Consider the following 13,605-nt stretch of genomic DNA (forward strand, 5'->3'; position numbering starts at 1 on the left):
AAATCAGATTGATATATCTTTTAAGGATTCTAACACTGCAATACACCTGAGGTCCATCCAAGCCACACTGTTTGTGTAATATGTGTTTTAGAATCCAGTGTGAGAATCACATCAGAATTATTCTAAAGACCTGAAGTTGTCCTCTCTTGCAACAAACTTATCCCTCCCAGACTCAACTGCCCACTCATAATGACCAAGACCACTGAGCAATCCAGAAACTAACTATGGATTCCTACTAAGGTTCCAACATTTGTCTGAAATGATATAGGATTTCCTGCCTGAATAGGGGGTCAGACTAGAAGACCTCCAAGGTCCCTTCCAACTATGCTATGCTATTCCATTCCATTCTAACCCACTAGGAAAATTGGCCATAATTATTTTCTTACCATTTCACATTGTTAGAAACATTAACACCTACCTTTTACCCCTCCTCTGGTCCACGAAGCTTATTCTTCTCCACACCAATTGGAAATAGACCTTCAGAATCTGGGGCTTAATTAAAACAATCTGCATGTGTGATGGGAGCAGAAGTTCTCTTTGGATATCTAAAGGTTGAATCCTAGCAACTGGACCAAACTTTGTTAATCTGAGGTATTTCTTTGGTCATCCAAATAAACTTCATCTAATTAATTAACTAATTTTGCTTTGACTGATGAAGTTGCTTGGATGAGCAATGAAATGTCTCAGAATAACAAAATTTGGTCCACTTGCCATGATTCAGCCTTCAGACGCCTTTGGCCTGGATGATGGGAGTCTTCACCGATAGATCTCTTTGGGTAATATTTTCAGTAACAAAGATTGTATTTGATTAATGGTTCTAGTTTCTTTGAATAAGAAGCAGATTCTTCATGTGGAATGTGAAGTTATGGTTTAAGGCAGCTGAGAATGAGAATTGTACAGAAAATTGAACTCCAGTAACTCCAAAACTCATTACAATGTGGGAAACACACCCCTTGAATATTCAGTTAAATCTTTAAAAATATCATACTAAGAATATTATGGGATAATGTGAACTGTTACATGGAACATATAGAGTTATTGGGCCTGCTCACTAGATGCTGGATGACTTGAGTTATGGTAGCCAATGGAGAACACATTCAAAACCCAATAAGTTAGAACTGTATATAAAGTGATTTCTCCCTTTTCTAAGGGCCTTCTCAACATTTCTCTGTGAGAGACCTATCTTCTTACTTATGCATAAATAAAATATATGAATCTGCCTTTCCAGCTCCAATGCTATTTTGGCATGGGGGACATCGGGCTAAGAACCTTACCATGAATGATGGCTTACATGTAAAGCAAGTGCTCTCTCAGGGAATGATGGCTCTTTTTCTTTCTTTTACGGGTGAACATCCTTGTTTTGATCTTCCTTCCTTTCCGATCGTGATTGCTTGGGTTTCTTCTCCTTTTTGCAGATTTCCAATTCAGGATTCTTTCCAATAAGGGCATGACATTATTCGCTGCATGCGGGGCTGTAATTTAAAACAAAAGGAATCTATAAATAAAGTAACACCCACAACGAAAACTAAATTTTGCATGCCTTCCAAGCTGGGAAGACAAGCAGGTAAAACAACTTTGAGACACCTTTGCAAGCAAATGCACCAGTGGTGAGATTCAAAATTTTTTACTACAGGTTCTGTGGTGCAGTGTGGCTTGGTGGGCATGGCAGGGGAAGGATACTGAAAAATCCCCATTCCCTCCCCACCCCACTAACCTGCTTTCCAGCTCTGTTCTGCTGTGCGGGGCAACAAAAGAAGACCCAGCCGATCAGCTGGGACTTGGGAGGCAGAGAATAGATGGGGGCGGGGACAGTCAGAGGTGGTATTTGCCGGTTCTCTGAACTACTCAACATTTCCGCCACCGGTTCTCCAGAACTGGTCAGAAGCTGCTGAATACCACCTCTGAAATGCACACTAGTTCTTAGTACAGGACATTCAGAGACCCATCCTCTATATGTGTTTCACTTGGAGATATTATGTTTCCTCCTGGAATATTACATTAATTTCCAGTCTAATTGGTACAGCCCTGGCATTTCTGAGTGATCTCGTGTCCAGATTTGACACTGCTTAACAAAAGAATAATTAGTCCAGAATAACAGAATAATAGAGCATGAAGGGACCTTGGAGGTCTTCTAGCCCAATCCCCTGCTTTGATTTGAGAGATGTTTATATATATATATATGTATATGTATATGTATATGTATATGTGTATGTATGTATGTATGTATGTATGTATATGTATATGTATATGTATATGTATGTATGTATATGTATGTATATATTTATATTTATATTTATGTGTGTGTGTGTGTGTTTTTAAGTTTTTGCGGGTACTTACATGTATGGTATTCAGCTTTGTTCGGGTATTTTCCCACGTCATTATAGTTGTGCTTTTAAAGTTGTAGCAATGTTTCGGCAGAATCTCATCTGCCATCATCAGGCTTCTGTATTGTGTTCGTCTGAGAGTCAGACTTTTACAGTTGTTTCAGTTTTAAATTTGGGGCTAGCCTACTGCTGTGCCAGAATGGTTTTTTCTTCATCCTGATTGGTTGGGAGTCTTGGTCTGTGTTTATTGTCTTGAGTTTGCTGTGTTCTGCTTGATTGGTGTTTCTAATAGCCAAAAACAGACAGAAGATATTAGAAACACCAATCAAGCAGAACACAGCAAACTCCAAGACCATATATGTATGTATGTATGTATGTATGTATATGTATGTATGTATGTGTATGTGTATGTGTATGTGTGTGTGTGTGTGTGCGTGCGTGTGTGTATGTATGTGTGTGTGTGTGTGTGTGTGTGTATGTATGTGTGTGTGTATATATATATATATATATATATATGGATCTTTGGTTATTCGGGTTTTCTCCCGCGTAAGATTGGAAGTATCTAGGCAACGTTTCAATGAAGTCTCATTCATCATCTTCAGGCTTTCTGTTCAGCTCTGTGCTTCTCAGAGTGAGAAGCACAGAGCTGAAGACAGAAGCCTGAAGATGATGAATGAGACTTCATCGAAACGCTGCTAGATACTTCCAATCTTACGCGGGAGAAAACCTGAATAACTAAAGATCCACATAAATACCGCGAGAACCTCAGAAAATATATATATATATATATATATATATATATATATATATATATATATATATATATATATATATATATATATATATATATGTTTTCTTAAGTTTTTGGGTACTTACATGTATGGTGTTCGGCTTGGTTCGGGTATTTTCCCACGTCATTATAGTTGTGCTTTTTAAAGTCGTAGCAACGTTTCAGCAGAATCTCATCTGCCATCATCAGGCTTCTGTATATATATCCAAATTTTCTAGCAAGAGGCTTAGCTTAACCTATGTACAGTATAGGTGGGCTATAATGTGGATCAGGTAGTTGGCCTTCTCTATAGGGATACCAGCTACCCAGATTTGTTCCAAATTTTCAGGGCTTCCACTTTCTTTCTGGGGCCTTTGCAGGAATTTTTTTTTAAAAGAAAGGGACTCAAGATGGAAAAAAAATCAGTAGGTCAGGTTGTCCCAAAGGATGCTTTTTTCAGGAGCCAACTGGACTTTCTTGTTTTTTTCTTTTGAAGACGTTTCGCTTCTCATCCAAGAAGCTTCTTCAGCTCTGACAGGATCGTGGGTAATGGCAGGATTTATATTCCTTGATAATCTGCATCATTTTAAAGGATCATTAAGGCCACTTTGAGGTTTATCTGTGTCCTCAGAGTCATCTGAGTAGTGCTCCTGGTTCCTGTAGTCTTCAATTTTTCCTCTGGAAATCCATTCTCCACTCCCACACCATTCAAAGGGTATCCATCCCAAATTGTATGGATAAAAGTCTGCAGAGATTCTCAGTCATCCAGGTCCAAAGTGCTTTTTCAGGAGGCAATTAGACTTTCTTGTTTCTTTCCTTTGAAGAAATTTCACTTCTCATCCAAGAAGCTTTTTCAGCTCTTACTCGATGATGTGGAATGGAAGGATTTATATTCCTTGCAGACAGCTGGTCATTTGCATCCTTTTAGAGGGTCGTTGAAATAGGGCAGGTTATTTATGAATTATAAGCCTTTGCTGTGGTCTGCCCTATTCCACTGGGCTCCACCTAAGATAGAAGTGTGGTTAAGATGGGTCTCTAGCAGGCAAATTCCAGTTACCCTCTCTGTCTCCACAAGTGGCCCTTCCCAGTTCTACCAATCGGTTTATGACCTTGGTTGCCACAGTTGTTGAGTAAATGACTCCAGTCCTTAACCAACTCGTGCTATTGTTAAGCGGATCTGGCTTCCCCTACTGAGTTTGCTTGTCAGAAGCCAGTTGGGAAGGTCACAAAGGTGGATCACATACCCCAGGACACTGCGACTGTCATAAGTACATGCAAGGTGCCAAGCACCCAAATTTGAATCAAAAGTCTGTGGGGAATGCTGCAATGAGCGTGAAAAACAGTCACAAACCATTTTTTTCAATGCCGTCGTAACTTCTAACAGTCACTAAACAAATGGTTGTTGTAAGTCAAGGATTACCTACAGCTACTGAGAAGTGGTGCTGAATTAGATTTTGCAGGCAGCATGCAGTAGGCACAGCGTGTTCAGTGACTTACAAACTCGGTCATAAGAAATCCTTATTCTAAAAAGTATAGTTTTCCATCTGGGCTTTTCTAGCTAGGGAGGTGGGTCGGGTGAGAAGATGGCTCATGATTTATGGTTATTTGTTTGCCAGGAATCCACATCTTGAGATTATCTCGGTCATCATGTTTGGCAGGACAGCCACACTGCTGCAAGAAAAAAAATTTTTTTAACACGTCTGGAATTGCCAGGAATCATTTCCTGAAAATGAAGTAGCAGCAGCAGCAGCAGCTCAGACCAGACGCCAAAAAATGCCCAGCTCATGCAGAGGGACTGCAGTCAAACACCCAGAAGAGGCTTCCTGGGTTTATATAACAGCAATTCGTTTTCAGCAGCAGGTTAGGAGATTCGCAGTAGAGTAAAAGTGGAGTGACATGCATATCAATATGTCCAAGAGCGAAATGAGGAGGAGGGAATATCACCAGGATAGGATTGGAGGGCAGGTGTATGCTGCAGGATGAGGGATCTCCAAATGCAGCACCAGCTAGCTTACCACCTTTTGAAATAAGGAACATCAAGGTCCGCTTGAAGTTCAAGTCTAAAATAATGTAACTACACAATAATGTAACTAGAGATGAGGAAAAGCTACCATGCTCTCTTAAGATCCCTCCGGGCAGCTTGACACTCACGCACACTGATGAATGTGGATGCCAGTCACTTTATTTAGAAACAGAAAAAGGACTGTTTGGGGTTCCTGAATGAAGTGCCAGCAAATTGGCTGGGATCACATGCCAAGCGAAGCAATGATACAGTATGTTAGTCTTAATGTTTTGCATGAACCCAGAACCCCATGATTTAATAATCATGGCTTCACAGGCACTCATGAACTTAACAGGCACTCAAATATATGTGATTTAATTTTACAGAACATGGTTAAACCACTGTGGCTTACCCCAGACCTTTGGGATACAATTAGTATATGGGATATAATCAAGATGAGATTATTGGACTTCTTACAAAATAGTTGCCCTGACAGGTATTAAGCAGCCACAAAATACCCCTGGCTTGGCCAATAGGTAAAATGCTAATGATATCCTTGCCAGTAGCCCATTTTCCGTGTTAATGGGACCACTTCTAAGCCACATTCTGATCTTCAGCCCTCCACTTTTTTGTTCAGAAGCCTCTGGGACCAACATAGGGCCTAGAATTATTCCGGAAAATAAAAACAAGGAGGGTTCTCCACTTTGTAGTTCCCTGTTTTGTTGTTTTTAATTAAAATGCTCTAAAAACACAGGAAGGACGGAGGAGGAAGAGGGGAGTGAATGGCAGGGAAGGTGGGGATCACGACTGATATGTTCAAGCACTGGATTTCATTTCTCATGAACCACAGATTGGAATACAACAGCACACCACCTTGTTGGCAACAAACAAGATTGGTATTATTCCCATTAAATTAGATCTGTGAAAGAGCTAGGTGACTTTGTTTCAAACAGACTAGACTTTCCTTCGGGGTGGGGCTGCTAACAATGGAGCAGATTCTGGATGCACTTTTGACCTCCTACCGCTGCACCATAGAGAGCATTTTAACATACTGCACCTCTGTATGGTTTGCCAATTGCACAGTAGCAGATAGGAAAGCACTCCAGAGGGTTAATGTCATTGCCCAGAAGATCATTGGTTGCCTTCTCCCCTCTTTGGAAGAGCTTTATAGCTCCCGCTGCCTTAAGAAAGTTCAAAACATTCTCAAAGATCCATCTCATCCTGGGAACCCCCTTTTTTTGAACTCTTACCATCTGGCAGACGGTACAGAATAATAAAAACAAGGACAAATAGGCTGAAAAACAGCTTTTATCCCAGGGCAGTAGCTCTTTTGAATTCTGCTGTATAGTGCAATATTAATGCAATATCAGGGGGTTTCCAATTCAATTGTACGGAATGTGAAGGATGTGGGTCTTTTTTTTTACTTTTTATAGTTTTCTTATGTATGATGTACACTGAAGATGGCATTTAATTTCGTTGTACGAGGTGCAATGACAATAAAGTATTACTACTACAAGTTTGCTATTATTCCCATTAAACTATATCTGTGAAAGAGTGCCGTGACTCTGTTTCAAACAGACTAGACTTTCCTTCAGGGTGGGGCTGCTGACAGTGGAGCAGATTTGGGGTGCACTTTGAATATTTCAGCCCTAAGCATTAAGAGTGTGGACCAATCCTTATTGTCACATCCAGTGTTGTTGACAGACTTCGCTAGCATACCTGCAGCTTACTCGGATGCCAGCTTTCCTGTATTGTAGGGGTCTGAGTCTCTAAGACAATAGCCTTAGTGCACCACCACAAGTAAGTTTTTTCCTTGTTGTGTCATAATATCCGCTAACTTGCCAGGAAAAGCACAGCGCCCTTGCTTCCCTTCTAGCACCCTCCCTCTCCCACCTTGGCTGTAGGGGCTCCATTCATCCCTGCTCCCACCACGCAGCTTCCCAACCTCCTGAGTCACTGGCTGCGCTATTGACACAGACTGCAGGCAAGCCGCCAGCAAAGGGACTGGCCTGACGCAGCCAAACTTCCTTCATCCCTCCTAGCAACCAAGCTTCAAAACCTTCACCTGTGAAGCAGCCAAATTAAATAAATTAATAACAGAAACTCAAACCTAGGGTGTTCATTCTTTCTCTCTCCGTCAGCCCTTAATATTAATAAAAGGATCTCAGCTCCAATCCTGCAGAGGTAGCACTTTCCAAATCTCTTCTTCTTTACAGCATCTGGGTCCTCCGCCCCATGAGACAGAGAGAAGAGATGCTCGGAGAGAGAGAGCAGCATACATTGGAGAATGATAGTATCTTTGCAAATCTCTATTTATATAAACAGAATATAAAGAGGCAGGACAGCAGCTAAATTGCTTCAGATTTCAGAGAGGAATGCTTATAAACTGACCACACACACAGAGAGAGAGAGAGAGAGAGAGAGAGAGAGAGAGAGAGAGAGAGAGAGAGAGAGAGCGCTTGCCAATTCCACCTGCAGCTTTCAATTGCAACTGATTATTTTGAGCCTTCGCCTAAAATCAAATCGCTTGGTGTTGGCATGTATCATATACCACCAAGCAAACCTGCCTTTGAATTTCACTCTATAGGCTGATAATAATTAATGGAACGTTATATCTGGGGGACAGACTGATAGAGCTTCTTAGCTGTTAAAAATAGTTTTTTTTAAAAAAAGCTTTGAATTATTTATGCGGCTTTCCGTGCAGTTCGGTTGCTTTGTAATTTTAAAACATTAATAAGACTCAGAGATTGGGCTAAGCTGCCTAGAGAAGCCTTCCTTCAGAGGAGCATGATCAAAATCATCTAATAAAATAAATAAAAATAGTCTTCATGAGAATGTTAGAAGATACCCACTGACATCAAATTGAATTCACAAACCTGTTTCCCAAAAGCCCGGATACGCACATTGTCACTCTCTTCCAGCAATTGGTCATCAATGATGCACTATGACTGAATGTTACAGCATGTCACCTAGCACGCTTCTGTTTGTTTTTTAAGATCTTAATCCACGTAACTGTTAATCTATGTTAATAACATAGTGTTGCTAATAAACCAAGATGTGACACTATGAGTACCATTATCATCTTGCCAACTCAAGAAAGCTTACCCAGTGACTCGTGCTAGGATAGCATTGACAGAATTCAGTTGCAAAACTAGAAAAAAATTACTAACATCCTTCAGCTTCTTATGAGTAAGGAGTAGGGTGTTTCTGGGACAGAAGCAGCAATCTGCAATTCTCCACAGTTTCCTAAAGCTACCACTAAGCCATTCGACTCCCTTCACCAAAAACGTACAAATTTTAGTATTTTGAAAGAGAAAGAAGAAAAGCTTTCTAACTACACTATGCATTATATATTTCCCATTATCTTCTTCTGCCCTTGCAACACAACAGGTAGTCCTCAACTTAAAACAGTTCATTTAGTGACCGTTTGAAATTACGATGACACTGAAAAAAATTAGTTATGACCCCTTTTCACACTTATGACCATTGCAACATTCACATGGTCATACGATCAAAATTCAGATGCCTGGCAATTGACTCATATTTATGATGGTTGCAGTGTCCCAAGGTCACGTGATCACCTTTTACGACCTTCTGACAAGCAAAGTCAATGGGGAAGCCAGATTCACTTAACAACTGCATTACTAACTTAACAACTGAAGTGATCCAGTTAACAACTGTGGCAAGAAAGGTCATAAAATGAGACAAAATTCACTTCACAACTGCCTCGCTTGGCAACAGAAATTTTGAGCTCAATTGTGGCCATAAGTTGAGGACTACCTGTACTCTAAAAATATATCTATTCAGAAAGGTTTTCAAACAGGTCTACTTCCCATATGTGGTATGTAGAAATGTATTAGGGGTTGATGGAAGAAAATTCAATACAGAAATGATTTTTTTCATGCACTCTCTTATGAACTCCTTTTAATCATCAACCAAAACCAGAATCACTTAACCTTTTTTCTGGTGATAACTAACTGCCAGGCTGAAATGGATAAACCACATCATCCTAAAAAGAATAACCAAACAGGTAACATCCTTTTAAGACACAGGACTTTTCTGGACGCACAAATGTGGCACCCTAAAGTTAGCACATAGGCATACACAAAAGGGAAGAAGTCCCACACACTCAGCAAAGTAAGATGAAAACCTTTCCACAAGTGCTGCATCTCCACCAGAATAAATATTTCAAAGGACACATTCACACACCTCCCAAAGAATCACTTTTCCTATAAATATTACCTACCTCAGAACCCCTAATGGTGGCTGACTTGAGTGCTGTACAGTGTTGTTCTTACGCAACCCCGGTTCAGAACTGGACCTCTTATTCTTCTAACAGGGTTCAACTATTCTTTTTTCTTACAAACCCAGAATTGTTTAGTATTTTCTCAGAGGTAAAGTAGTCCAACTGCCTATTTATTTTTCAACCCTATAGGTCCTATGAGATGGAGTAATCAGAATAAGTACTATTAATAATCAGACTCTATTTGTCTTATCCATATATCACACCAAAACATCACAGGGTTTGTTTGATTTTGGCTTAGGATGTCAGCTCTTATGATTTCTAAGACAAAATGTATAACAGTGTATTAGGCAAACCCAGAAAATTGTAGTTTATTTAACATAGGCCAGTTAAGCAAACTGATAGATGAATTCAGCTCCTGTGGTATTTAACCAGTTTACCATTGCATCGGTTCAATAAATTATAATTTATTTCATAAATTATGAGGGAGTAAACTGGCCTAACTCTGCGATTTCCACAGTGTGTCAGATATGCCACATACTAACTAGCCTTTGTTAAGACGTTAAGATGATATAGAAGTGATATAGAATCAACTATCAATAGTAAAGGAATCAGAAGTCAAGAAATATAACAATAGCATTTGGTGGAATATCTGTGAATGCCTTGGGAAAAATATTCAAATGCCATTCTCTTGCTTACAAAAATAATAGCACAAGTAGTGACATTTCTCTATAAAACTCTATGGAAGTGAAAGTTGGAAATTGAAGAAGTAGGCCAGGAAGAACATCAGTACTTTATTTATTTATTTATTTATTTATTTAGTTAGTTAGTTAGTTAGTTAGTTAGTTAGTTATTTAGTTATTTATTTAGTCAAGCAATGATAAGATAACAGGTATAAGCATAAACATAGTTATGGATACATGAAATGGATACATATAAAAAAAAAAGAAAGAAACAATAGGACAGGGACGGTAAGCATGTTGGTGAGCTTATGCACGCCCCCTACAGAGAAGACTCGGGAGAACACCATGGGAAGCCAAGAAAACAATGCAATGGAATATAAAATGAATCAGACCAGTTCTTACTCAAGAAACAAGGATTAGGCTCAAACTATCCTTCTTTGGAGACATTACGCAAAGATCTAGCTCTCTGGAGAAGGTTTTGATGGTAGGAAAGGTAAAAGAGAAAAGGACAACCAGAAGTTAGTGATTTGGGTAGCACCATTAGAAAACCTGAAAGATCAGGTTAAGGGCAAATCAGCATGGAGAAAATCTATTGTACCTATGTGGTTGCTACAAACTGACATCAACTTGACAGCACATAATCAACCAGCACATTGAGAGCCAATATGCCCATTAGAAGTTATGGAGTTGTACTGTTAGAAGATAAATGCCTTCATTACACTTTCCAGCCAGACCACATCTTGGGCATCGGTGGTGGGATTCCAACTTTGTTCCTATTGGTTCTATGCTTTGCTCACCCATGCAGTGCTCAAAAACCGTCCTCTGTGTCAGCGCAGGTGAGCTGAGCTGTTTTTTAGCTCAGCTGAGGCATGGCAATCTGCTCTGCTGCGCGCATCAGCTGAGCTAAAATACAAGGGAATATATGACAGGAAAGGGTGAGGGTGGGTGGCCGGAGCCAGCCAGAGGTGGTATTTGCCGATTCTCCGAACTACTCAAAATTTCCGCTACCGGTTTTCCAGAACCAGTCCGAACTGGCTGAATACCACCTCTGTTGGGCATGTCTCACCCAGGAAATCTCAGGTCACAAAATAAAGAACCACTTGAGCCTTTCAGCCATGTTTGACACTTTGGCTGTTTGACACTTTGGATGAAGTAGGAAGTCGGCAGACATCTCAACCAAAACCATTAGACATTCCCCTCAGGATATGATAATCCTTTATACACAGAGAAGGAATAAAACAGGCCAAATGTGACAGTCTTTCAGGAAAACATTCTGTTAAATATGCATGATGCCGTATTTACATGTGTTATGTGATATGCAAAGTGGAGTCTGATGTCAGACTCCACTCATTGGTTCAGCCGCTGGCAGAAAGATTTGAATCCCATCAGTGGCTGAAGTATTGGACAGCACTGGCTATAAAAAGCCAGCGCCTACCACGTTTGTCCGTTTTTTTTATTCCGGCTTTAAAATAAAGAGTTTCTTTGCACTCCTGAGTCCTGCTCTTTCCTCATCCGTGCCCATTTAACACTGGCGATGAAGGTGGGATTCTCAGGAAGGACCGCATGGGCACCACGGCCATTTTCCAGCTGAATCGCGAAGTCGACCGTTCCAACCAACAGCGAACCAACATGGCCCACTGACCCCTATCGATCCCATTCGAGCCAACCAAGGAGAAGTGGTCCTCGTACATGGGAAGTTTTAACCTAAACTTGGAGGTGAACGGGATGCAGGCAGCATCCGACGCCAAGAAGAAGGTGTTCTTTTTGACCTATTGTGATTCGGAACTCTGTGAACTAGCCGAAGCCCTCGTTGCAGATGAGCTGGCAAACGTCTCCTGGGACGAGCTGAAACAAGCATTGAAGGGGCATTTCAACCCTACCCCATCATATCTGGCGAACTGGAAAGACTTCTACATCCGGAGCCAAAAGATCGGGGAAAGTATAAATGCTTTAGTGGTTGCATTGAGAAGACTATCAAAAAAACCTGTAAATTCTCAAACACTGAAGAAATGATATGGGACTGACTAGTCCTTGGCCTCAGGGATTTAACCTTGCAGAAGAGACTGTTCGTAAGGGAGGACGTCTCGTTCAAAGAGGCCCTGGAAGAAGCGAAAGCCGCAGAAGCCTCTGACTGTTCTGCAGCCTGAGTCAAGGACAGCAGCAAAATCCATGCTACCCATGCTGCGATGAGGGCACCGCGCAGTCCATCCCACTCTGAAAACAGCGACAGTGAGGAGGAAGATGTATACCGGGTAAAATCCAGCAAACCTGGAACCACCAAGGGAGCCAAGCCTTGCGGAGACTGTGGAGGGAACCATCCCTGGTCTCCCTGCCATTTTAAGGAAACCATCTGCAGGTGGTGTGAGAGGAAAGGCCACATCGTGGAAGTCTGCAGAGCCAGCCAACCAACGGACAAACAGAGCTGCAGGGCATACTCCCCAACCAGGCAATACAAGGGTTGGAAGGCATTTGGTGCAAAATTCAAAAAACAAGATGGTGCCCGGGAGGAAGAGGCGCACCATACAATCGTGGGCTACACACACACCTGTGTGGGACACACAGACACTTTTGAATCCAACAAGATCCTCACCAAGGTGAGGATTGATGGGACACTGTGCCCGATGGAAGTTGACTCCGGGTCTTATATATCCATGATTTATTGGGCGGCCTTACAAAAAATCAACCCCCGCATCAGCCGGAGCCAGCTGCAGCAACAATGAATCATACTGAAGGACTACCAAGGCTGCAAAATACCGATGCTGGGGAAGAAAACCTGTCACATGGAATACGGAGACTTCCAGGGAGCCCTGCCACTGACCATCGTGGACCGAGATCTCCCCAGCCTCCTAGGGAGAGAATGGTTCGCGCCACTGCAGATCAGCCTCACAGGCATCCATGTGACAGCGATGGCCAGATCAAACAGTGGAAGCAACCTAGATGCTTTGGAGAGGGAATTCCGGGACGTCTTCAGCAGCGAATTGGGCAAGTATAAGGGGACCCCTATCAGTTTTAACCTCGACCCCAACATAGCCCCGGTCAGACTGAAGTCCTGGAGAGTCCCTTTCACTCTGCTGCCCAAGGTTGAAGAGCAACTAGACAAGCTGGTAGCTCAAGGGGTCCTCGAACCGGTAGACCACATGAGGTGGGAGACCCCCATAATGACCCCTGTGAAGCCCAATGGGATTTGTGTGGACTACAAGAGTACCCTGAACCTCATGCTGCAACAGAGTGCATATCCGGTGCCAGTGGTCCAGCACCTATTACATTCCTTGGGCCGGGGCAAATTTTTGCTAAATTGGACCTAGCGCAGGCATACCAACAATTGCCTGTGGATGCAGCCATTGCCGAAGCCCAAATGATCGTGACCCACGGGCACATTCAAGTGCAACCTCCTGCAATTTGGGGTTAGCATAGCCCCCGGCCTATTCCAAAGCATAATGGAAAGGCTATTACAAGGTCTGCCGGGAGTAGTCCTCTATTTTGATGATGTAATAATCTTGGCTGGAGACAAACCCCAGCTAATGAAGAGGGTCCGAACAGTACTAGAACGATTCCAAGAAGCAGGGCTTAAGTTAAAAAGGGAC

At 41.8% G+C, this 13,605-nt stretch overlaps 1 protein-coding gene across 5 annotated transcripts in view; it reads right to left on the bottom strand.

The window, feature by feature from the left end:
* The window catches only part of STX1B (syntaxin 1B), a 175,810-nt gene that overhangs the window by 157,816 nt on the left and 4,389 nt on the right, over nucleotides 1-13,605 (bottom strand). For 2 of the 5 annotated variants that reach the window (XM_087946759.1, XM_087946752.1), the window contains exon 1: nucleotides 1,275-1,472. The exons of the other annotated variants lie outside the window; for them this stretch is intronic. In XM_087946759.1, coding sequence (XP_087802885.1) covers nucleotides 1,275-1,277 — 3 coding nt within the window. In that variant the 5' untranslated portion in view covers nucleotides 1,278-1,472. Of the gene's footprint in view, nucleotides 1-1,274; nucleotides 1,473-13,605 lie in introns of those variants that run through there. 5 annotated transcript variants of the gene reach the window in all.

Source organism: Notechis scutatus, chromosome Z (genome assembly GCF_049901735.1).
Source record: "Notechis scutatus isolate UNSWTSFEM ecotype Mainland chromosome Z, rNotScu1.2, whole genome shotgun sequence".
Taxonomy (NCBI): Eukaryota; Metazoa; Chordata; class Lepidosauria; order Squamata; family Elapidae; genus Notechis; species Notechis scutatus.